At 35.6% G+C, this 26,629-nt stretch overlaps 1 protein-coding gene and 1 long non-coding RNA gene across 12 annotated transcripts in view; one reads left to right on the forward strand and one right to left on the reverse strand.

The window, feature by feature from the left end:
• The window catches only part of TGS1 (trimethylguanosine synthase 1), an 87,223-nt gene that overhangs the window by 24,037 nt on the left and 36,557 nt on the right, over positions 1-26,629 (forward strand). For 3 of the 5 annotated variants that reach the window (XR_011966109.1, XR_011966110.1, XM_072604612.1), the window contains exons 8-12: positions 973-1,285; positions 3,766-3,921; positions 4,916-5,059; positions 10,487-10,703; positions 12,951-13,029. Coding sequence is in view for 3 of the 5 variants with exons in the window: in XM_072604612.1 (XP_072460713.1) it covers positions 973-1,285; positions 3,766-3,921; positions 4,916-5,059; positions 10,487-10,703; positions 12,951-13,029 (909 nt within the window). In the remaining 2 variants the exon portion in view is untranslated. Of the gene's footprint in view, positions 1-972; positions 1,286-3,765; positions 3,922-4,915; positions 5,060-6,288; positions 10,704-12,950; positions 13,030-26,629 lie in introns of those variants that run through there. The other 2 variants (XM_072604614.1, XM_072604613.1) reach the window with 2 other exon arrangements.
• LOC140501249 (uncharacterized) overlaps positions 1-26,629 on the reverse strand; it is a 67,789-nt gene that overhangs the window by 20,347 nt on the left and 20,813 nt on the right. For all 7 annotated transcript variants that reach the window (XR_011966114.1, XR_011966117.1, XR_011966113.1 and 4 more), the window contains exon 2: positions 5,483-5,595. This is a non-coding gene — a long non-coding RNA (uncharacterized lncRNA). The remainder of the gene's footprint in view (positions 1-5,482; positions 5,596-26,629) is intronic.

The raw sequence follows: 26,629 nt of genomic DNA on the forward strand, positions 1-26,629 counted from the left end.
ATGTGTGTGTGTGTATGTGGGTGTACATATATATATATGTATGTATGTATATATATGTGTATATATATGTGGAGGTTACAAATCAGGTAGAAAGGTCTCTGGTGATTTATAGGGCTTAGTGGCAAAGCAGATGGTAGTGAACCTTTGTCATTTTTACAATAAAACCTTATCTCTTTATGGTATTGAGTCATTTGACAGTGCCAAGGAATCTGTTGATGAGAACTTTCTTTTCTTGGTCTTCAGTGTTCTGAGGAAGCAGGAGGTGATGCCCCTGCTAAAGCAGTTTTCAAGTCACATCTCCACAGGGACTTTTTCCCTGGATGACTGCTGCAGGGGTGGTGCTGGGCTCAGAGTCCTGAGCTATTTCCATTGAGGCCTCAGGGAGGTTAATAGTTAAAATGGTGGCAGTGGTTTTACTCACTAGGCCACTTCGGTTCTCTCCTTCATGACCCCTTGCTCTTTTATGTAGGCTGGTTTGCTTGTCCTGTGGGTAGTGACCTGGTTCAGTAGTTAGTTGTGATTGTTGGCCTCTTAGCCACAGATCCCTGAATGGTATCTAGAGAGAATGATGGAAACCAAGCTGCTGATGGGTATGAATCAAAATATAATATTCCTTTTGGTGGGGGGGGGGGAACAAACAACTTCCTAAAACATCCATGTGTTTCACTAAAAGCAAGGTGGGATTATAACTACTTCGTAGTAAGCTTTCTTTATAGTAGGCCATTTTAGCAATTCTGATAACCTTCTTTCTTGTACTAGAGATATGTAATGGATCAGAATGGCACATTGCTCAGAATTGCTTCAGTGGATAATGCTGAATGAATTGATGTTCATTTGTCATTAAAATATTCTTGTTAGAATTCTTCTGTGAAACATTGGGCAATTCAGATGTCAGTAATGTGAGAGAAAATGTTCTATGTGCTTGGATTACTATGACTATGTCTACATAGCATGTTTGTGATATAATTCTAGGTAGAAAAATTCCTCAAATGGGTTAATGAACCAGTGGAGGAAATACCATCACAGGATCCTCTGGATGATGCACAAGACACTTGCACAAGCAGTGATTCAGAAGAACAAGAAAGATCTGTTAAAAAATCTGATGACCCTTTTGAGATTAGCAATCTGGAACCTGAAAAATGTGATGCATTTTCTTCAGTCAATGAATTCGAAATGGAAAAAGATAAAGAGGACAACAAAACTGTAACAGAGGAGCAAAAATGTGTTCCTGAAAGGCAACTGGTTACTCTAGATATTCCAGATTATCTGCAAGTAGAAACAGATGGTAAGAACAAGTATGCTCATTTGTAATAGATTCAGAAAAATATTTACTGTGGTATTCCAAGAATTGATGTTTTCATTAGTGTCTATATTCCTTGAACCAGCACAGTTCATACCATAAACCATGGCTTATCTCTGCTTCATGCTTGAGTGTTGGACTTTAAGACACAGGACAAATATATGAGCTTTTCCATTGGTAACAGCTAATCAGTCAGTAAACATTTATTAAGTGCCTACTATATTCCAGGCAGCGTGCTAAGCTTTGAGGATACAAAAAGAGTCAAGACAGTCCCTGCCTTCAAGGAACTAACAATCTAATTGGGAAGATAAGAGGCAAAGAGTTACATATGAACAAGTTGTATATAGGATAAGTAGGAAATAATTAAAAGAGGGAAAATGCAAATTAAGAAGAGTTGGGAAAAACTTGTTTAGAAATAGTATTTTACTTGCACCTAAAAGGAGTCAATAGGCAGAGATTATAAGGAAGGATAGCATTCCAGACATGGGAAACAGCCAGAGAAAATGTCCAGAGCCGAGAAAAGGCATATGTGGAATAGCAGGGAAGCCATTGTCACTGGATGAAAGAGTACATAATGGTCAGTAAGAAGATTGCAAAGGTAGGAGAGAACTGGATTATAAAGGGCTATGAATGCCAAACAGGATTTTGCATGTGATCCTGGAGGCAGTAGGGAGCTAATGGAGTTTGTTGGCTAGAGGAGTGACATGGTCAGACTTGAATTTTTGACATTGATAGCTGAATGGAGAGTGGATTGGAATGAAGAGAAACTTGAGGCAGGCAGACTGCCTGAAAATTACTGCTGTAATCCAGGTATTCAGGGATAAAGGCCTGCATCAGGTGTTAGCGTAGTAGCAATGTCAGAGGGGAAAAAAGGAGTATATTCAAGAGATTTTCCAAAGGTGAAATTGACAGACATTGGCAACAGATTGGATATGAAAGAGTGAGAGATAGTGAGGAGTCCAGGATGACTCCTAAATTATGAGCCTGGGGGATTGGAAGATGGTGTATCCTTGACAATAAGAGGGAGATTTGATTTGGAAGTGAGAAGGGTTTGGGGGGAAAAGTCCAGTTCAAGATGTTTGAAAAGTAATTGGAGATGCAAAACTAGAAGGTCAACATATAGAGGTCAGGCCAGGATAGGTAAATTTGAGGATCATTAACATAGAGATGTTAATTAAATCCTTGGGAATGAAGAGGTCACCAAGTGAAGTAGCATAGAAAGAGAAGAAAAGAGCCCAGGACAGAACCGTGTGGGAAAGCTGTAGTTCAGCATAATCTGGATAAGACTCCTGTAGGACCACTGACTTTTTGTCTTTGTCCATTATAAAAAAAAAAAAAATGAGAAGTGAAAATAGATGATTATTGGCTTCTGTTGGTGTGAATCGTCACTGTGTCTTCTCTCAGCCCTCTTTGAGACAAACAAAAATGGTAGCACTCTGGCAAAGAGTGTAGGTAGAACTTATCATGCCTATGAAGATAGCACTTGTGGTGAAAATTTACCTTTTGTTTGTCAATTTTTTTTAAAAAACAAGAAAAACAGTTTAGAAGAAAAAAGGTACTTTACCCATAGTTCCCGATCTCTGCATTTAAGGAGTTTCTCAGTTCATATCCAGAACCAAGTTTGGTATTGTAATTACTAGCAGTCTGCTTCAATTTTTTTGTTCCATTTATATTGTTATAGTAATCATGGATGCTATTTTCCTGGTTGTTTTTTACATTGTTTTACATCAGTTCATATAAGTGTAAATTTGCTGTTCTGAATTCTTAATATTCATTATGTTTTATGATATACTATATCTCATCATAATCATGGCCATAATTTGTCTAGACTTTCACCACAAAATGGGTGCCTTTTTTTTTTCTGTTCTTTGCTGTCATGAAAAGTATCCCTCTGCTATATTTTGTGTAGAGAGCCTTTCTGTCTTTGACCTCAATGGTCAAGTCATGTCACCAAGTATTTGTGAAGCAGCTCCTATATGGAGTAGGCACTATCCTAAGGACTAGAGTATGTGCCTAGCAGTGGAATCTGTGGTCAGAAATATCTCTGGATATTTTAATCATTCTGCTTTGGTATAATTTCAGAATGGTCAGACCAGTTCATAGCTCAACCAGTCAGATATTTTTAAAGCTCCTTCCTTGTGGTAGACTTTCTAGCACTGAGAAGACAAAGGAAACGGTAATCTGTCTAGTGGTGCATCCCATCCCCACTGCACCTTTTTATTTATGTCCTCCGACAAAGGTTTTACAAAAGATAGAAGATCATACATATATGCATGTTGTTTATTTGAGATAGCCAAGGAAAGAATTAATTTGCTTTGAGTCAGGAGCTCAGTAATATCAGTTAAGAAAAGCAGATTTTATTTTTTGCTAAAAGTAATATAATAAGATATTTTGTATAGTTCTCATGTAATATATTTGTCATAAATGGTGACTTTTTTTTATGCTATGTATACTTTTTGCTATAGTTGAAACAAAGAAGAAGAAAAAGAAAGGCAAGAAAAAGAACAAAACTCTAAATCCCCTCCCTCCAGAAATTGCTGCTGTTCCTGAGCTGGCCAAGTATTGGGCACAGCGATATAGACTGTTTTCACGTTTTGATGATGGGATTAAATTGGACAAAGGTAAAGTAATATGTGTTAATGAAATGTAAAGATTCAGATAGACAAATAATTTGTTGTATCATTTATTTGTTATATTTTTTTTAAAAACCAAATGCAGTGACATTAAATAGAACATCTGATCATCCTCACCTGCCTGTTTGTTACTTTTTGGTCTGGACCTGTGCTTTCATTGAAGTAGGGAATTCTCCATGAGGAAACTCCCTCAATGAATGCTAGAGTTGCTTGTCAGCAGTCATATTCTTTGCAGGGAGGGTTGGGGAAGTATTAGGTTACAGAACCACAAGTAACAGAGGCAGGACTTGAACACATTTGTTCATGACTCTGGGTCCAGCTCTTCAGCTACCATGCTACCAACTCTACTGTTGTTAACCGAACCCTGAAAATTTTGAGTTCTAAACAGGTTGGCTTCCACTGTAACCCTGATTAGCCTAGCAAATTATTATGTGCTTGAATTTTTGGGTTACCTAAAAATTGCGACTTGTTTTCTATCTAAATACGATTTCCTGTAGGACCTGAATTGTACACCTTCAGTAGTCATAGTTGTCAAAATTAGCATTTGCTTATAGAAGTCCCCTAAAAAGTCCAAAGTCCTCTCAGCACAAGCTCTGAGTTGGGGGTCAGTGGAGAGTGGTTTTGTAGGAATTGACTCCTCTTTGTTTACAAAGCTGGTGTTACAAATCTCTGTTGATTTTAAAATTCAAGCTCTGCAAAACAAATTTATCCTAAAGATTCTATAAATGTAAAAATCATTAATTTTATAAAATGCAAGTATAAAATTCAGAAGGCTTGAATTCCAGTCCCCGTCTCAGACTGTAACTCATTTTATTTGGCTTTGAGTTTTTTTCTTTTAAGTGTCTTCTCAATACTCTGGGTCTTATAGTAATTCACAACTAAACTGATGCTTTCTGAACAGTTATTTTTAACTTTATGCTTATGCTTGACTGGATTTCTTGTTGTTTTGCACAAGTTGACCAGATATCTTTTTCCCCTTTAGAGGGATGGTTTTCAGTTACACCTGAAAAGATTGCTGAACACATTGCTGGGCGTGTCCATCTGTCCTTCAACTGTGACATTATAGTGGATGCATTTTGTGGAGTTGGAGGCAACGCCATTCAATTTGCCCTAACAGGAAAAAGAGGTAATCAGCAGAAAACTGTTTTCCTTCAGTTTGTCTTTGTATGTATTTGCTTCAAGCCAGTTGAAATGTAGGCATCTTGTATTAGTCTGTGTTCATGTTAGTCTGCAATGCTTACAGTGAAGCATATTTTAAACACTAAAAATATTTGCAACCACTTTTAATTTAAAAAGTCATGTTGCTACCAGATGCCTTGTAGAATTTAAATGTAATAAAATATTCTTATTCAGAAATTCAGTGTCGTATAAGTTGAAGTCAGAAGAAGCATGGTCATTCATCCTTGATATAGAAAAATGTTTCTGTTTTAAACAAGGTTGTGGAAAAGGCTTTGGGAAGCAGAAGCAATGAGGGAAGGAGGATTTCATGCAAAGGGCATACCTGGGTCTCAGTCATGCATGGAAGTGTATACATTGAGATCTTACTTACCACAATCACCATGGTCTGAGCAGGATGCCTGGAAAAAGAGGAAAGTGAGACAAACCACCCCTGGTCTTGATACATTCAAGTTCTCTTGTCATTCCTTCTCAATGCAGGGATGCCTAAGTTTAATAATAATAGTAATTAGTATTTATTTACATAACACTGTGAAGGTTGCACAACACTTTGTGTAGTAATCTCATTTGATCCTTGCCAACAACACTGTGAGACAAGTGCTCCCATACCCATTTTATAGATGAGAAATTTGAGTCAAAGAGAGGCTAAGTGACTTACACAGTAAATGAGACAGGATTTTAATTCAGATCTTCGTGACTTCAAGGCCAACACTCTCTCACTTTGCCACTTCACACTAGGACAAATCACTGAGGTGGCCCTAAGATGTTAATGTGAGGGACAAGGTTTTTCTCAAGTATATCAGGTTAGTTTCCTATATATGATGTCATACGCATGAAGATTAGGTACTGGCTAATACAGAGGGTCTAGAAATAGACAATACAAACCTAGGGTATGGAAATCTCGAGAAGAACAAAAGGAAGGAATATGTTTGTTTCCAGTCTTTTGAACAGCCCACAGGCAGTGAGTCTCAACAAATCATTTTGAACCGGGAAAGTGACATTTGTAACTAGATTTAAGACTAATGCCAGAAGACTTGTACTTCTCAGTTACTCTTATGCTCATAAGCATCACCTTTAAATGTCTTCCTTAGTAGCTCAACTAAAGTCACTCTTAGACCCGCCAGAATGGTAGCCTCTGAATCTAAAATTGTATTTCTCTACTCATTGTTCACTCCATAGGAAAACACAGTTTCCCTTGAATCCTACTGAAACATCTGGCAGAGATGTCTGACTAAGAAATGTTTCGTAGGCACCCTAGAAACATTCCATATGAAAGATGGTACTTCACATATAAGTTGAGTATCTTTGTCACCTTGTGCATCACTTTGTACATGTTCAGTTGTCAGCTGCAGATCACCCAGATAAATGAACAGTAGCTTTCCTACCATATATTTAAAGACCATTCCCTTTAGGGTAACCTGAGCAGGTATAATGATGGCCTCCACCATTTAAAAAAAACTGCGAAGATTTTGCAGAAACAACTATCTAAATTGTATTCTTAACTTTCTCTTGGTATCCGAGTGAATGGGAAAAAGAATGATCAGTAAATGTAATTTCAGTCTGTCCTAATACTTTGTAGTAGCAAAAAGTTTTGGTATAGAAAATAAAAATTCAGAACTTACAGATCTCAGTGGATCTCATGTTTTAATGTCTTAAAAGTAGCACTCAGAAGAGGCATGGTCATTCATCTTTGACAAAGAAAAATATTTTCTGTCTTAAGCAATAATTTCTTGTTTGAACAAAAGATAAACTTAAAATGTCTTAAATATATGTTAAATTTGGGTGGTTCTCTAAAGGATAGATTGTAACATAACTAGGAAAATATTTAAGTAATTGTTGTTCTCCTCTTCTTGTTACCCCCAGTAAAAGAATATGCTGCATTTCTGAGTTATTGGAGACATTCAGAGAGAGGGGGAGAGATAAAGAGGGGGTAGGGGGTGGAGAGAGAGAGAGTGTGTATCTGTGTGTGTGTAAATAGTATTGAGAATATCCTACATTCAATGTCAGAATTTTTCTCATTCAGAGAACTATCTAAACACACACACACATTTACATGCATATAATTGTGTAGGTAGGAAGATTTTGTACTTGGATATGATTTTCTGTATTCCAGAAGATTAAATGTTTAGCATTTGTCAGCAGCACTTTCACAGGCCAAAATCAGTGCTTACAATCTTTGCTGCTCTCAGACAGATCTTATTTTCAAATACAACTGATCAAAACACTCCGTTTTAAAGACTGGATTTAATGTTAGAAGACATTTTGCTACTTACTGTCAGCATATTTGTCATTCTGTTCTGAGACCACAAATGTAGGAGATTAAAAAGCTGATAAAGATATGATCATTTCTCTTTTGCTTGTTTGTGTATATAGAAGAGAAATAGGTCATCCAGAACAGAAATAGGGTCATTTCTTGTAAATGCATGATTTTATGCAGTAACTAATTGGTTGATTTTGTGTATTTTGTACAATGATTTTATTTTGCAAAAAAAAAAAAATGTTTCAAAGCTACTTTTAGTATTTTAAAGCCATCATTAAGTCGTCTCCATCTCATTGGGGAGTAAAGATCAAATGAGCTCATTTGTTTAATGTTTTGTAAATTTTAAAGTAATATATAAATGTGACCTGTTGAATTTTTTTTTTGATAATTTAGTTATGTGACCGCCATGGAAATCATGCTTCATTTAGCTCTGCTAAGTATTGCACTAAGGCAAGTGGCTCATGCGCACTTCTATAGATAAGCCAAGGTTAGCTTATATAAGCATTGCTAATTCTGAAATAGCAATATATTAAGTGAAATCAGCTTCATTAGAAACACAAAACTGACTTATAAAGTATTTCATTCAGCAGTGTCAGGAAAAGAAGATTTCTATCATTAAAGGTCTTTAATTCCTTTAAAAAATTTTTCTTTTTTTTTAAACTAAATTATTTTGTTTTCATTGTTCGACTGTCACTTCCATATATCTTAGATTTTTTTTCCCTTCACTCCCCAATCCCTCCCTGAGACGGCGTACAATCTTATATAGGTTCTACATGTACATTGCCATTGAATACATGTTGCATAGAAGAATTAAAATGAATGGGAGAAACCGTAAAACAAAACAAAACATAATACAAAAGAAAGTGGTCTGCTTCTATCTCCAGTCCAATTCCATAGTTCTTTCTCTGGATGTGGAAGGCATTTTGCCTCAAGAATCCATTGGAAATTTTTTAAATCTTTACATTGCAATGAAGTACTAAGTCTACCAGAAAAATTCCTCTCACACTGTGCTTGTTGCTGTGTACAAAGTTCTCCTGGTTCTGCTCCTTTCACTCAGCATCAGTTCATATAAGTCTTTCCAGGCCTCTCTGAAGTCTTCCTGTTCATCGTTTCTCATATCATAATAGCATTCCATTACAGTCATATACCACAACTTGTTCAGCAATTCCCCAGTTGATGGGCATCCCCTTGATTTCCAGTTTTTGACCACCACAAAGAGAGCTGCTATAAATATTTTTGTACATGTGGGACCCTTTGCCATTTCTATGATCTCTTGGGGATAGAGTCCCAGAAGCAATATTGCTGGGTCTAAGGGTACGCACATTTTTGTAGCCCTTTGGGCCTAGTTCCAAGTTGCTCTCCAGAATGGTTGGATCAGCTCACAGCTCCACCAACAATGAATTAGTCTTCCAACTCTCCCATATCTTCTCCAACGTTGATCATCTTCCTGTTTTGTCATGTTAGCCAATCTGATAGTTGTGATGTGGTATCTCAGAGCTGTTTTGATCTGCATCTCTCTAATTAGTAGTAATTTAGAGCATTTTTTCATATGGTTATAGATAGCTTTAATTTCTTCCTCTGAAAACTCCCTGTTCATATCCTTTGACCATTTATCAGCTGGGGAATGACTTGTATTCTTGCATATTTGACTCAGTTCTCTCTATGTTTTAGAAATGGGACCTTTATCACAGATACTAGTTGCAAAAATTCTTTCCCAGTTTTCTGCTTCCCTCAACCTTAGTTGCATTGGGTTTGTTCGTGCAAAAACTTGCCTACTGTGTCTTGAGTACCTAACCTGTTCCACTGGTCTACCCCTCTGTTTTTTAGCCAGTACCAAGTGGTTTTGATGATTGCTACTTTATAATAGAATTTAAGATCTCTTAAAATGTTTTTTTCTGGGAAAAAACTTATCTACATTTTTTTAGACTTTTTCTGTTTTCTTTAGAATCTCTAACGGTATGGCCTTTGAATATAGCAGATGTCTTTGATTCCATGACAGTGATGTGCTTGTTATTCAACACATTGCATGTTCATGATAGACACAGTAAATACATGTAAATTGGTACATATGATAGAAAAATGAATTTGTATAAGGATTCTTTTCGTTTACAAATTCAGATGGAAGCCAATAGATAAATCTTACCTGAGTAAGTAGGACTTTGTAAATACTATTGCCATGTGCTTTTGAAACACCAAGCTTATTTCTAATTTCCTTTTTAGTCCAACTGTTCTTTCAGTGCTCTTTTTCATAGCTTACTATGTGATTTATTCTGAATACCACAAAAGTAACATGATTCAGAAAAATGTAGCAAGAGAAGTATATTTAATTACCATTTTAGACAGCTAGAATATTAAATACCACAGATGAACATGATTATTCATTATTCTTCTACATCAAATCACTATCCCCAAAATGCCTGTCATTGAAATATTATGAGAAGTTCTTCAATCTAGCCTACCCAGTCACAATTAAAACTGTAAATGTTTCAGTTAAATGTGCATGTTTGTTATATGTGACTGGATAACCTAATCATAGGCAAAGTTTTCTTTCGTTCTGTAAGGATCCTTTAAGTTGGAGCAGAGTATATTGTACTTCATCTGATGTAAAAAAAGTAGGGGTAGCAGTCCTAATCTCAGACAAAGCAAAAACAGAAATAGATCTAATCAAAAGAAATAGGGAAGGAAACTATATCCTGCTAAAAGGCACCATAGACAATGAAGCAATATCATTACTAAACATATATGTTCCAAGTGGTATAGCATCTAAATTCTTAGAGGAGAATTTAAGGGAGTTATAGGAAGAAATAGACACTAAAAATATACTAGTGGGGGACCTCAACCTCCTCCTCTCTGAACTTGATAAATCTAACCTCAAAATAAACAAGAAAGAAGTTAAGGAGGTGAATAAAACTCTGGATATGTTAGATGTGATAGATCTCTGGAGAAAACCGAATAGGGATAGAAAGGAATATACCTTTTTCTCAGCAATACATGGCACATGTACAAAAATTGACAATGTAAGGATCCTTTAAAGGATTTATTCAGGTCATTGCAGAGATTAAATGTCATCTCACAAGGCTCATAAAAAATACTCATTTTCCTTTGATCTTTTTCCAGTGATTGCCATTGATATTGATCCAACTAAAATTGATCTTGCTCACAACAATGCAGAAGTGTACGGAGTAGCAGATAAGATAGAGTTCATCTGTGGAGACTTCATGCTTTTGGCTTCAGGTTTGAAGGCAGACGTTGTATTCCTCAGCCCTCCTTGGGGAGGGCCTGACTATGCTACTGCAGAAACCTTTGATATTAGAACCATGATGTCTCCAGATGGATATCCTTTCTAAATCCTTGTTGTGATTTAACTTGCAGATGGTGATAAATGTTACATATTATTGCCAAGTTGTGTTTGAAGAGGGGTGTCAGATTTCCTGTGTGATATCTGTTGTGTACCTGTTTGGAGGGGTAGGGGTTGGTTTTATTTTTGTCCAAACTAAATTGAACAAATGAAGCAGCAATTGACTTTTTGGAGCTGTTGATGCTGCCAGCTCATAGGAGGATAGATTTTGAGCTGAAAATAACCTCAGTGTTTCTGTAATCCAGTCCCTTCACTTTATAAATGAAAACATTGAAGCCAGAGAGGTTACACATAGTGGCAGAGCTATGATTTCAAACCAGGCCTCTAGCTCCAAATTTTGCATCCTTTTTCATTGCACTTATTTGTTAATGATATACCTCATCTTTGGCAAATTAAAACCACAGAGCCCCAAGGGCCCATCTTTGGGAATTCTGGCTCCTCTTGGGATCCATCAAGGGAATCTAGACAGCACTACTTCAGTGTCATATAGACTCAGAACCCAGTGTGATTCACCCACTTTGTGCTTGTCTGATGATGTAACAGCAGGCTCCCTGTGAGGACACTGGATTTGGAGTCAGGAGTCCTTGGTTCACCACCAAATCACCTAAACTTTCTGGGCATCAGTTTCCTCATCTGTGAAATGAGGGAGGTAGATTACATGTCCTTAAAGGACCCCTTACAGTTCAAAATCTGTTATCCTATGAAACAGGTAAACTATTTTTTTTTTTTTTTTGCTTCCCGGCAATGTTAATATTCCACCTAGATAATGAGTGGGTGAAAGATCAGTCACTGTTAGTAATTTATAGAAGGGATCCTTCAAGACCTTGTAATACACCCCACCCCCCTACCCTCCTCATTTTACTACTGAGAAATTGAGGCCTAGGGAGCTCACATGCCATGCCCGCAATCACACAGGGACAGGCATCAGTAGTGAACTTCAGAGATGGGATTGGAAGCTAAGGTCTTTTACTCCAGAGCCAATTCTCTTTCCCTGTAACCCCTGTATCCATTCTTAAATAGTAATATTGATTGGGACACAGAGTAAATTATGGTTTTATGATTTTAGGTTAATAAATAATTTCACATTTTTTTTTGTGGTCTTTCTAATTAATTTATTTTAGTACCACATTGAAAACTAAATCTTCTGTAATGGTTTGAATAATTTAGATATTTTTAATATTTAAATATTTTAATATTTAATGTTTGATTTTGATATAAGTAATTAATGATATTATGGGTGTTAGGTCATACACTGTCCTGTCCTGCCCCCCAAAAATAGAACTCCCAAGATAAAAGAAACTATAATTTAACATAACATAATTTTTTTGGCACAAAACACTTAACCTTTCTGTGCCTTAGCTTTCTTATAATGATAAAATAGTAAAATACTAGTCACATTTGCATGACCCTTGAAGGTTTACATTGTCATAACAGCCTTGTGAGGTAGATAGTGTACAAATTTTATTATTCCCTTTTATAGTTGAGGGAATTAAAGTTCTGAGAAGTTGTGACATGCCTGTTGTCACACAGATTTGAAATGTCAGATGCATAGTAAGATTCCACACGTTTTAACTCCCAAGCCCAACATCCTCTCTACTAAGTCACACTGCCTCTTGGAACAGTGTAGTTATACTATTTACTCAGGTGCATAATAGAATCAAATGAAGTAATTATTTGTGAGCATTATCAAACAAAAGAGGTGTTTTGTGAACTATAAAGTTCTATAAAGAAACATTACTAAATTTTTTCCCTTTTTTTTTTTTTTTTTTTTTTTTTGAAGCAGACTTATGATTTCATTGGTCTAGGCAACTAGAACCTTCTCTGTGACTTCCTGGGGATTACACGGTTAAGGAACATCTCAAGAGTCACATGAGTATATGTTGAAGACAATTCTCAACTCTAGTGCCAGCTGCTGCCCACTGGGCCACAGCTTCTTCTGATGTCAATCTATGACTGTTGTTATAAATCTAAAAATTTATTTGAACTTGTCCCAGATATGAGCAAAATATACTTTTGGTTTGGAAGAAATTTTTGTTTTTAAAATGAAATGATACTGCTTCTATAATAAGGATTTTATTCTATTCATAATTATTATTTATTGTTAAATTTTAGAATAAAAGCATCTTACATCCTAGATTAGGGACTATCTTTTAACTGGCTAAATTAAGTATCATTTAGTAGAAATTAACTGGTGTCAGTTATTTTTCCTTAACTTATTTCAACATTTGAAATTTTCAGGCTATCCCAGATGATCACTAACAATATTGTATATTTCCTCCCAAGAAACGCTGATATTGACCAGGTAGCTTCTGATTGAAGAATTGTTGATGAGCCTACTTCTGGTTTAACGATTCATTTAGTTTCACAGGTGCATTGATTATCATTAAAATGGTATTCTCTCAACTTTCTCTGCTAAACTTTGTAGATCCATTGTTATAGTTACTCTTATTGCAGCATATATATTGAGTATTACATACTTACTGTGTTAAAAGGTAAATATGTAACACAGGTTGATGAAATTTAGGGCTGGAAGGAACCTTACAAATTATCAAGCCCAATCCACTCGTTTTTACTGATGAGATAAATTTATATGTGCTTCAGTTGCCCCTGGATAGTAGGTATTCAATAAATGTTGAAAGAAAATAAATTCAGTCTTTAGGACAATGCTGTACCATGCATGTAGCTTCCATGTAATAAAAGTTTGATGCATTTGAACTCAAGAATCAAATTACAGACACATCTATGAAAGTATGGGTAGAAGAAAAAGGTATGGCAGTCTGCTTAAGTCATTATTAGATGTGCTTACGTCCTTTAAAGCTTGGGCAGAAAGGCTTGGTTTGGTTTAACCCTGGAGTTTATTTGTATACTAGCATAATGTAATATTGACCAGTCTAGAAGCATAAAGGGGCGTACTAACAGATTCAAATTAATTCTCACATCCCCTACATCTACACATCATACACTTTGACTTTTTCAGAGAAACCCAGAAAGAAAACTCATTGTTAGGTTTCCACACCCTGCTTTCTTTCCTCAACTAAAACTGTCATGGACTGAAGTCCCAGAAAAAAATTAATACCCTATCATATTATAAAATTTAGTTGGAAATAGCATCTGGATGGAATGAATACATCTGCTGTATTTGACAATATTGACCATCTTTGCTGGACACTTCTTTCTGAGCTTTCTTGAGACTGCTATGTCCTGGTTCTCTTACCTATCTATTTCTTCGTTTCTTTTTGTGGTTCGTAATCCAGATCATGTACCATCATGTACCTTAACTACGCATATTCTCTAAGTCTCTGACCTAGGTTCCCTGCTCTTCTCTATTCACATTCGTTGACTTCAGTAGCTTTCATGGATTGGATTATAGCTAATCTTACTCTCTTCCCCAAGCTTCAGTCTTGTATCGGTTCTTTATTGAACATTTCAAATGGGGCTTCCCAGAAATACTTCACACTCAACATGACTAGAAACAACTTATCTTTACCCCAGTCACTCCCATCTTCCAGACTTTCTTTTATTATGTCTAAAGCACCACCATTCTTACAGTCTTCTCAGTCTGTAATTTGGCATTGCCATCAAGACCTTACTCTCCCTTTTTTCATATATAAAATCAGTTGCCAGATTTTGCCATTTCTACCTCTATAACATCTCTCAAATCTGACCCATTCTGTCTATTCACACAGTTATCAACTTAGTTCAGCCCCTTATCACCTTATACCTAGATTATAACATTGGCCTCCTAACTGGTCTCCACTTAAGTCTCTTCCTCATTCCAGTTCATCCTCCACATTGTTACCAAAATGATTTTTCTTAAGTACAGATCTGACCATGTCTTTCCCCTGTTCAGTTCCAGTGACTTTCTGTTGCCCCTAGAATCAAATATAAATTTCAATACTTAGCTTTTAAAGTCTTTTTAAGCATACCTCAACTGTTTCTCCAGTCTCATGGTACACAGTTCTCTGTCTTACACTCTGCCGTCCAGCTTTCCTTCTCTCTGTTCCTCCTATATTCCATTCCATATCTCACCTCCATGCATTTGCACTGCTGTCCCCACAGGTGTGTTTGCTCTTTACCATCACCTAATAGAATCCCTTTCTTCAAGACTTAGTTCAAGCAGTACATTCTCCACAGTGCTCTTCTCAGTTCAGTCCCCTCCATGGCTGGTGGCTCATCAGACTGCCTTGTATATAAATAGTGTGTATTTATATACGTTTTGTTGTTTTCCTTTTCTGGAATATGAGCTCTTGAGAGTAGGGATCTTTTCATTGATTATATTTATTTCTGCTGTGCCTGTCACAGAGTCTGGCATCTATCAGCAGCTTGATAAATGGTTAGTGCTTGATTGTTCAAAGATTGCGGTATAGTGGAAAGAATGCTGAACTTGAAATCAGGAGAGACAAGGATTCAGGTCCTTCCTCTGACACTTAAAAGCAGTATAACTATAGACAAGTGGTCTTGCTGAGCCCTCGTTCTTCATATGTAAAATATGGATGTTAGTAACTATCTTTACCTATCTCATGGGGTTTTAAAGATTAAAATGAGGTGTTTATAAAGCATTTTGTAAATTTTTGAGAGCTATATAAATGTCACTATTATGACATTATGAACTCACTTATAAGGAGATTGTCCTTCCCTGAAGAAAAACAACCTTCTTCCTCAGACAGAATCTCAGAACTGGAAAGGGACCTCAGAAACTTTCTGGGTCTAGAGTCCATGGATCTTCAGCGGGGTTGGTATATGTATTTCGGAGGGAAGGGGTCTGTGAAGGTGGATGGTGAAAACAGCTTTCTATAGAATTTGTTTCCTTTGTGATTCTATACATTTTATACATTTAAACACATTATTTTCAGAAGAGGTTCATAGGCTTCTCTAGACTGCTTATGAGTTCTGTGACACAGAATCCCTTGATCTAGTTGAACTTTTAACTGGTCAGGAATCTTTTTTGTGATGTTTCCAACAAATATTCTCATCTGGAATTAAGAGAGCTCAAGCACATAAGGTCATAGTCAGTCGAAGTTTAACAGTATTTTCAGTTCAGTTCAGTGGTCTATGACCATCAAAGTGCAGCGCAAAATTTCAAGAAAAATATCGTGGTGAAACTTAATCTAAGTAAAACTACAACTGATCTTACCTGATGTTGCATGTTCTGTGCCATCAACAAAATACTATACTTGCACAATGCACTAATAATTTTGTTGGTCTTGAATTATTGAACATGTCATTAGGCACCTTTCAAGATAAGATATCCTATTCATTCAGTGATTTACATATTCCATGTATTTCACTCCTCTGCACATTAAATAACCTGCAATGAGATTATGTAAACTTTGCCCAAAATGTCTGCTGTGCTATTTTGCTGGGACAAATATATAAACTAACCAGGTTAACTAGCAAATATTCTATTCATTGTAGTACTTGACCATTAAAATAGTACTAAACAATGAAAAATTATTTTTACATAAGTGATTCAAACTTTTCTTTGTATTTGGTAAAAAGAGTTAACATAAATAAATAGTAATATGCCTTTACCTGAATTAATAGTTCTGTTGGAAGTAAAACTATTTGTTTTTGCTTGTAAAAGGTCTTAGCATTTATATTTTATTTACATTTTCTGCCTGTAGAGGGAGTCACAATACTAGTAAAATATTGAGGAGAGTGGGTGAAACTAAATACTTTTTCAAGTATTTTGGTTAAGGTTTAATTCAAGTAGAAATTCCCATAGGAAATCTTCACTGTGACACTGCTTTTTTTCCTCCTAAAATGTCAGTGATTGCATAGGTGACATACCAACTGCTTCTTCACAAATTAGATTGATTTTTACACCCTCTGATATTTTGGAATTGTTTTTTAATTTGTCCACTCCCAAACCCATATAATAAAAATATGCTCAAAAGTCACAAACTAGTAAAGAAAAATCTGCCCTGCCTTCACCTAAGTATATTTGTTTTATGATTCCATGAATAAAATAGAATGCTATACAAATTATAAACTAACTTCAATAGAGAGCATTCCTAATATTTTTTCCTCAACTTAGATATTTAATACACCAGAACACACTAACCCCAGGAGACAAATTATGGTTCTTTTTAGGTGCTAGCCAAAAGAGAATATGTCTTTATTTTTGTTTTCACTTTGTCATATATAAATTTCAGATAAACATGCTTATAACTTAGAAGGAGAAAGTACTATTGTAGCTTTACTTGTGAATAGGAAACAGAAAGAAGCCGTGTAAACAAAACACAATATAAGTGAAGAACATAATCCACAAAGTTATCATTGCACTTTCTATTGAGAACATCATAGCCTGCTTTCAATTTTGAAATGTCTTGTGTGCTAAAGTTGCTTGTCCATCTACTTAAAATTTGGAATGCATTTATTCATAAAAATCATTTCATAAAAGATAATTAGGTTCCTCCACCTGCCCACATAAGCAAAATCTTAATTTCTTCCTCTTTCCCCCAATATTCAGAAGGCATCAGCTTGTCATAAAGTGTGATCCTTGGTCAGAAACAGTAGCAATAGTCTTTCATCTGCACAGGTCATAATTAAGTCTAGTGCACCTAATTAGGCAGCTGTAGTTGAGAAAAGGAGGTGTGTTTATTTGTGTGCCATCTTTTCAAAAAATAGATATTTAACTTTTAACAATAATTAATTACCAAAAAATTAAAATGTTTCCATTACATTTTCAAGGGAGATGTATACATTAGTGTATATACACATAAGTGTATATGTATAAATGCATGTGTGTGTTTGTATCTACTTTGAAAGTGTAATGGAATCATTTTAAGTTTTCTTGTAATTAGTCATTGTTAATATCTATTTTTTGAATAAGTGACCATTCTTTAATCTTAACACTTTTCTCAGGTTTGTAATATTACCAGAGCTAGCACATTGGAATGGCATAGTCTATAAAAATGTATGGATTAAGGGTTCACATACTCTGGTCTTTCCCCATTTAGGAATAGCTACCACTTCCCTGTCTTGTCAACTGCTCCCATAAACAAGTGAGGCAAGAATTTTAGAGGTTCTGTAGGTTCAGTACTAGAGGACACGAAAGGAACCTGAAAAGTAGGATCAGCTTAAAAGAACTGACACAAGGACAGTTTCCACATGAAATTAGGCTATCTGAAATTCTCATAATCAGAGGCGGGTTCATTTGATTTGATGAGCATTCTCCTTAAACTACAACTAACTTTAGGAGAACTAAGTGATTAGCAATCAGTCATTCACTACTGGTATATAAATTCTGTTAGATTGTTTTTATAACATATAGCTGAGAGAAGAGGAGTTTTGATTAAAGGGAAGAAATGAAAGGTAAGTAATTTGAAACCATGAAAAACTTTAGATAGAATTGAATGTCAAATTAACATTGACATATGTTGGTATAGAGGAAAAGGAGATGGCATGCTAAAAATAAACTTTGCCTGTTTGAGTGTTAGATGCAACACAGTGAGATGAAATCTTTCATTATTGTACTTCACGTGTGCCTTGTTCAGTGGCAGAAGTACTAGGGTGAGAGCCTGGAGACCTACTTTGTCTGTTAACTACTTGTATGACCTTGGACTACTTATAAATTTTTCTAGGCTTTGGTTTCCTTCTAGGTCTGAACTCTTTCTATTTCTACTTTTGAAATTTCTACTTTCTGCACTGAATTGATACCTAGGCCATTTTTTCGGTGGGGAAAACTGACCTGATTTAAAAATGAACTAAATGCCTACTATATGTTAGTAACTGTTCTTATAGTTAGGATAGTTTAGATGTGGTCCTGCCTCATATCTGAGGTCTAAGAATGAATGGTTTCAGATGTTTCTTTCTGATCAAGAAATCTATGAAGATAAGGTCCCTGAATTTCTTTTGCCGGTGTTCTCAGGTGTTCTTTCCTAGAGGAGTAAAGGTGCTACCAATAAATAAACAAATAGTCTAGAGCAATTGTGTCAAATTCAAATAGAATTGGCACCAATAATCCATATATAAGGATCCCTGCAGATTGCATATTGACTTAGTTTTAAATTGTAAATTTAAATTGTAAATCTGTGTTGTATTTTTTTTTTTATTGTTTTAAATATTTCTTAATTACATTTTAATCTGGTTAGGCTTGTACTCAGAAGTATTGCAGGCCATATGTTTGACACCTCCTCTGGGCTATTCTATAGCCTTTATTCCTAAAGTACAAAAAATTAAGAAAAGATAACAATATGTTCAACTATCATCTTGAAATCAGAAACAGTTACCTCTCTCCTCTTAATATAATGCTCTACCCATAGTAAGTACATGATGTTAGTTGGATACATTGTCATTTAAGATTACTCTGTCTTCCCTCCTAATTTCTAACCAACAATCATATTTCCAGTAGAGAAATGTATCAGGGAAATAATGAGGTTTTGTTTGGTTGATTTTATTTTGTTTTTGTCATATCTCATGACTACAGCTTCCCTAAGGAATATACTGAATATACTAAATAAGAAACTGAGGAACGGAAAAGTGTTATGATTTCCCCAACACTATTCAAAAAGTATCAGAGCCCAAGCAGACATTATCTGACTCCTAGTATTGTGCCCTGTGTACCAGATAAAAGGAGGTCATCTTTAACCCTGATATCACTGTGTAGCTCCAAAGACTATTTAACATATTTACTCTTTCCCCCATTCGTATTTTATTTTCTTACTTTACCTATTTTTCTTCTCCCCTGTTCTAAGCTTTCCACTGTTAACATATTCAGACATTGCTTAGACCTGGAAGTTGTTAGGTGGAACTAAAGAAGTCACTGACTCTTAGAAATCAGAAAAAATGTATCAGACATGGAACAGCATATTACATACCTCCAATGTGAATGGTGGGACTAATGTTTAACCAAAAATATCTGCTAATTAATTGTTAAATAGCAACAAAATTAGTCTTTCTTTAACATTGGTAGTGAAATTTTCACTAGATTTAGGTTAAACTCACTGCCTTCAATTTAAATATGTATCTAAATGGGGATACCCAGACTGTGGGACAAATTCCCACTTTATAGTGATGTTTGGGTGGGATTTCTACATTGGGGTGCCGAGAAAATCTCTGTTGGAATGCATATCCTACTCCTATCAAAATGTTTAATACCATGTGGCTTTACTTAAACCCTTGCTTGCATTCCAGTCTTTATATTAGACTCTGTTAAAAACCATAAAAAATCTGAGATTTTAAAACTAAATCTGTGATGGATTTAGGAAAAATACAAAGCTTTGTTCCTTTCACTGCTGTTTTATTTTATATTTTAAGTAACCAAAATAAATGTTGAAGGAAACCTTTGATCTGAAGCACTTTGCACATATGTATTTATATGTATGTAGTCTTTAATCTTTAAGATCCAAATTCTAGGTATCTGCTTTCGAACACTCAGAATGATTTTTTTTTTTAAGTCCAGGCATTCCCAACATATTGTACTGCCTAAGGAACTGAAGTTGATAATTACTTTTTGTATTTGCAGGTGTACATTTTGCCATACTATGGTGCAAAATTGAAATAAATGTAAAATGAAATTTTTTGAAGCCACCAGCATTTGATAATTTATTTGTGATGCCCAAATATCAATTATTTGTATTATAATTAACATATTTCTTTTTATATCTTGTGATCTAAATCTGTTTCAGAATGGAGCTAAGCTGTTACTGATTTTTTACCAAAAACCCAGCATACTTAAAATATTCCAAAAAAGACTTTTTGCTGTAGAAAGATAACTTTCTCTCTAGATGAACCTAGTACCAGCCTACAGCTAGGTTCTGTTCCTTCTCAGTCAGCTGTACAGGTAGAGTGAATGCTGGAACATGAGCTCTTTTATGGGTGAAGTATCTCAGTGCACTGGATAATGGATAGGGAAGAGGGAGGAAAGAGACTGCTTTAAGATGAACTACTGAGTCCATTTCCCTGATTTCATAAATAGCAACCTACCATGTAAAACTTTTCTCATAACAAAACATTACATTTAGGAATGAATTCTGTCTTCATGATTTTCAGGTGTTGTAGACCATATTAATTTCTGTTTGTCCATCCCTGCCAGGCCTAGAGGCCTGAGGGCTACCCGAGTCTTCTTACCTCACCTCCCGAGGTCTTCGGTTGGCCAAACCGGATGCTCGTATGAGAGAAAGGACGTTCCAGAGTCGAACAAGGGTTGAGCTCTATTTCAGGGTCTAGTTACAAGTGCAGGGGAATTCTTCCTTAGGAGGGAGCGAAGAATCTCCCAAGGAGGCAAAGATCTTACAATAAGAGATTGGAAGTAGAAGTATAAGCGGGGAGAGAGGGGGAGGGGAGAGAAGAGAGAGGAAAAGCGGAGCCTTGTTGTCCTCACCACTCCGCGCCCCTCCGCCCAAGAGAACTTTCAGGCTTTCCTGATCCTACTTAAACCCTCCAGCAGCATAGTTTGCATCTGAATACCGTGCTGTTAGATAACAATAGTGTGCCCAGATCCAGGACAAGGAGAGCTCTCTCCCATCACGTTTCTCAAGGGAAGAGGCGGAAATACACGAGATAGCTCGGTTCACCTCGATTCCCAGTCGTTTCCTGGGGGGTCTCGTGAGAACTCTAAGATTTAGAAGTTCCCACCTTTACCCGCCCGAGACTGTCCACCTGGAATTGAGCTTCCATCCCCAACACATCCCCAAAAAGATAAATTCTGCATTAGCTTTTCACTATATGATGTTGGTATGGTAATTCCTAATGAATCTGTAGGAGTTATTTTAGGATGTAAAGTAAGTAGGGATTTTTCTTTGCCAAAATATTATTCAAAACAGTTTGTTGTATCATCATATTTTAAAGTCATGGATTGCAGTATAAAGCATGTCCCATGTTTCTGATAAAATTTTAGGCCAAACTAATTTTTCTGAAGCATCTTTTTTTAAAAAGAGAAAGCAAAATAATGGTATTATTTCGTTTTATTTCTAAATGTAATTCAGAGGTTAAAGTTTCAATAAGAACATAACCTTAATAGGACTTAAGTAATTTATTCTTTGCAGTGAACTCTGCCCAGTAAACATTATAATAGCTAAATTGCTACAAAATTGGGACATTTCAAATTACAACAGTGTAACTTGGTATTTTGTTATAGTATCTCCTGCCTCATTAATTTCTTGCATATGTCTTTATTTCAATTTAAAAATTTTTTCAATCAAAAATATCATCTCCCACCTTCCTCATCCCCCTTTGAGAAAGAAAAAATTAGAACCTCTGTTATAAACACACAGTGAAGCAAAATACTTCTGCACTGGCTATCCCATGTGTCTACCTTTTACACACTCGCACACACACATACATACCCTTCCCAAATGAGATTACTGTGGAAAACTCAATTCATATTTAAGAAAGTTCTCACATTGCCCATAAAGCTTCTAGATGTTACGGTAGCAGTGCATGGCTACTTAATCCTCACAAAATGGCTTTCTGATGTGGAGATAACCATGCAGAAAAAAGAGAAGTTTAAAAAAACAAATCAACATGAATCAAATTTTGCGGGTCTTATGTGCCTTGTACACATTACAGACATTCAGAAAAGCTTAATCTAGACATCATGGGAGAGACTCTTGGGGTAGGTCAGTTTGGCATCAGAGTGCTTCCAGGTAGAACTGAGGGGTCAGTGCTCCTAAGTGATCCTTGGTCAAATTTCAACAACCTGGCCAAAGAACACTGGACAGGAAACTTGGGTTTCTAGTCCCTGCTCTGAAACTAATTGAACCATTTCCTCCTTTAAAAAATAAGGGAGTATATAACAAAGTGCTTTTTAAAACTCTTCTAACCCCTAAGGTCTCTGGATACATGAGATTTGGTTTTCATTTCATGAGAAGCTCAGCTTCCTTTTCAGTAAGAGTAGAATGAGCTGTTCTCTGTGACCTTGGGGTAACTCACTAGGCTTCTCTGGGCCTCAGTTTCCTTATCTGTAAAATAAAGGTACTGGACTAAAAGTCAGTCCTCATTATTCTCAGATTTGTGTGCACCGCTTTTCTTGGTCATTTGCAGACATGCTCAAAGGGGCAGAAAATTTGAATCATCCAGCATCCAGCTAAAGTCAAACATAGTGATCTGCCTTCTTTTTCAGCTCTCATATACTGTAAATTAGTGTTCTTTTCATGGTCTGTTTAGTGCTGTGTTTTTTATGTGTTATGCTTTTTGCTTGTGATTTCACTTTTTAAAATGGCCCCAAGCATTGTGCTATATTGCTGTCTGGTGTCCTGAAGCACAAGAAGGCTATTGTCTTACAGGGAAAATATGTGTTAGATAAGCTTCACCCACACATGAATTATAGTCCTTTTGGCCTATGGTTGAATGTTAGTGAGTCAGTAATATGGTACATCCAGAAAAAGGAAGAGGAAGTTTACCAATCTGTACATGAGGCCACTCCGGAAGCTTCTAATGTAAATGTTGTGACCAAAGGCTCACAGAAACCTAAAACTGTATTTCCCCTAGAAGAAGTAATGGTTTGGCGTTCACAGCAACTCAATGGAACATAACTACCATTAATGAGGAGGATTTTTACTGTAATTCTTAATGCCCCTTCCAAGTCTACCACTCTTTCAGAATTCTTTGAGCATCTAAGAGGAATTGGCTTTAAGCCTTCTTTTAGTCCCCTCCCCCAAATCATCTGAATGTTTGCTCTGGTGCTGACTGTTCTACGCTTCAATAATTAAGCTTCTTAGATGCTTAATGTGAAGAAATATAATCTTAGCGCCTGGTTAGCAAAAATAAGTTTGAATAGGAAGCTATTTTAGGAATTATTTCAAATATAAAGCTACCAGATAGACTTCCTCTCCCTAGGGCAATGACCTTCTAATATCATAAGATCAGTGTCTTCTGTCCACCATGGAAAAGTGAATGAAAAAAGATAGTAACTACATAAAACCTTAAGTGAAAATTCTTTAATTGAAAAGAATTTGTTTTTTTCAAGCTAATATTCTTATTTAGGTAATACTCAAAGTATATAATATACTTCAGACAATTAACATTTGTGACAATTTTTTCTGCTGCTTAAAAGATGAAAAGTTCTGACCATTGACCTTTTTTTTTTACATCTTAGTTCAGACTATGGTAAAGGGACAAAAAGTTTTTTGTTTTTTTTTTTAATGGAGGTATTAATCCCCCTGTAAATGGTTGCATTAATAAATAAAGGCTTGTACAACATGAGATGCAGTTGGCCTTTGCATTACCTCTCATGATGTGATAAAATGTCATTCATTTGGATGCTAAGTCCTATAAATCATTGGTTTCTATCCTATCCTAGGTCTAGTTTATGGAACTGTAAAAAGTAAAGAAAGTTTTATTTCTCTAATCAACATATGGGCTATAGAATCTTATCCATAACAAAGATTAACTCTAAAAATTGATTAGGTAATAGAAACTTTTAAAAATAATATTGCACATGAAATGTTTCTAATACTTTGTGAAAAATTGTTTAATTAGGTCATTGACTTCTTACAGTATATTTGGTATAGACTACATCTAAACTTTTTTTCTTTTTTAATAACTTTACTAGTGCTCTTATTTTGCATTTTTCCCAATAGTTTACCCTCACCTTTACCCCTTATAGAATCCTGTATTATACTAAATAAGTACAGTCCAGCAAAACTAGTCAAAAATCTGGCTGTTTACAAATGTGAATTGCTCCACTGTGATCCTACGTTCCACCATCTCTGCCAAGAACTGGGAAATAGTTCTCTGATAGCAGGATTGGGTGCTGCAAGATAAGAGTTCTGAATTCTGTGAGTTGTTTTTCTTTCCATATTGTGGTCATCAAGCAAACTATTCTAGTTATACTTGAATGTAATTGAGGCATCTGTTAAAATAAATCTTCCCAGATTTCTCTGAATTCTTCATATTTGTCATTTCTACAAATGAATATGATAATTGTGATATGACACTCATGTTCCATAATTTGTTCAGCCGTTCCCCAATGAGGAGCCCTCAACTGAAATTAAGATGATTAAGAAATCATATTCATATTGTTAACCCCATCAAGAATTGATGTATGTAACAATCCCTTTTCATTTTTTCCTTCACCCTCCCAAAAGAGTGAACCCCCCACCCTTTTCAGGATTCAGCCAACTTTGTTAAAATCCTATGCTCATCTCTTATTTCTTTGTACTTTTTCTCTTTGCCTCCTAAGCATTTTTTTTTTTTAAATACAGCAAACTTGTGGAACTAGACTCTGTCCAACCAAATGATTAAATAACTTAACAATGGAGCTAGACAGATTTTATTACAGATAGTATTAGGACTTCTCACTGCCTTAAAAATACAAAAGAGGCTCATCCATTTGTTACTACAGTCATTTGCCCACCAAAAGAGTATGTAGTTGGTAGGTGCAATTTGATAATGCCAAGAAGATTGAAGGGCAGAATGTAGAGTCCCCTGTTCCACTTCTGCTCAGTGAGAAAGATTTGAGGATTTTTAAGTCAAAAAACAGAAAGCCTGTGTTTCTGAAAGGAGGTGACTTATTGTCATAGATAATAGTTGATGTCATTTATGTAGCATTTTATATGCATAGTTTATATAAGTTGATTTTCACAACAACCCTGTGGAGTATATACTGTTTTATTATTTGTATTTCATAGGTCATGAAACTGGAATCAGAGAAATTATTTTTCTTGCTCAGGGTGACAGAGCTAATGAGCAATAAAGCCAATACTCAAATTCAGATATTTTGATTCCAAGTTCAATGATGTTTCTACTATACTGTGTGAATAAAGCCAGAGTGCTTCTTTAAACTGAGGACCATGAACTTGTTCCATTTTAAAAAATAATATTTAGATAAATGTGTTCATATGTATTTTATTGTATATATTTAGAAATTTTATTACCAGAAGGGCCCATAGAGTGTACCACATTGCCAAGGGGTTCATGATACCAAAAAAAAGTTCAGAATTCCTTTTCAATAGTTAAGAATCCCTGCTTAAAAGTAAGAGGATGTTACCTAGCTCATGGTGTGCCAGCTCCCTTGGTTCACATGTGAGGAAATGAGGCTCAGAAGGTAAGCGACTAGTAAGTCTTGGTGTCAGAATTGAAACCCACTTTACTGACACTTAGTCAAGTGCTCTTAAATGGATTTTTTCTAAAACAGAATGTCAGGAAAACATTAGTGAGATGAGAGAGGCTCCAGAGTCTTCTTTGCTGCATGTAATCCCTACTTGAATAGCCAGGGGCTTCCTTATGGTCTAACTTTACTTTGTTATATAAGTTTGAGAAATTTTTTCCTTGTATCCAATTCAGGGAATTGGTGGGAAAGAAAAGCTTTCTTTGAACAGTGAAATCATTCAGCATTAGTATTCTTTCCCATAGAAAATAAAGAGAAAAGTAGATCTGGCCTTTCTTTGAAACTGTGAAGATGTACATGTATATTAGTGATACTGTCTTTTTTCTAGAAAGGAAAATGAGTTCACTTCACACAGTCTTTCAGAGATGCCCTCATTTTATTAATCTGTGAAGGAATGTTTGAACAAAGAAATGAAAAGGTACATGACAGTTGAGGGAGTATCAAAAAGTTATCTAGAAAACTTTGAAAGAAACATCATTTCCTGTCACAGGTCCCAAAGAACAATTCATCAGAAATTCCTGTCCTCAGCTTATTTTTTTCTATATAATTATTAGTTGCACATTGGAAAGGAAACATTGGAAAGGAAGGAGTGTTTTGCTTCCGTTTTGATTTTTGTATGTGTGTGTGGTTTTTTTTTTACAATACATTCCTAAGCGAACCATTATTTCAGATGTTTTTTTCTGATGTTATTATAACAATGATGAAATCTGTAGACAGTGTAAAATACTCATTTCATTCTAGCCTAATTTGCTTCTAACTAGATTTCTGCATATTTTTATTTTAATCATCCTGCAGTGAAATAAAGTTTTCTTTCTCTACTCTATTTTTCTGTCTCTAGTAAGCAAAA

Source organism: Notamacropus eugenii, chromosome 4 (genome assembly GCF_028372415.1).
Source record: "Notamacropus eugenii isolate mMacEug1 chromosome 4, mMacEug1.pri_v2, whole genome shotgun sequence".
NCBI classification, from domain to species: Eukaryota; Metazoa; Chordata; class Mammalia; order Diprotodontia; family Macropodidae; genus Notamacropus; species Notamacropus eugenii.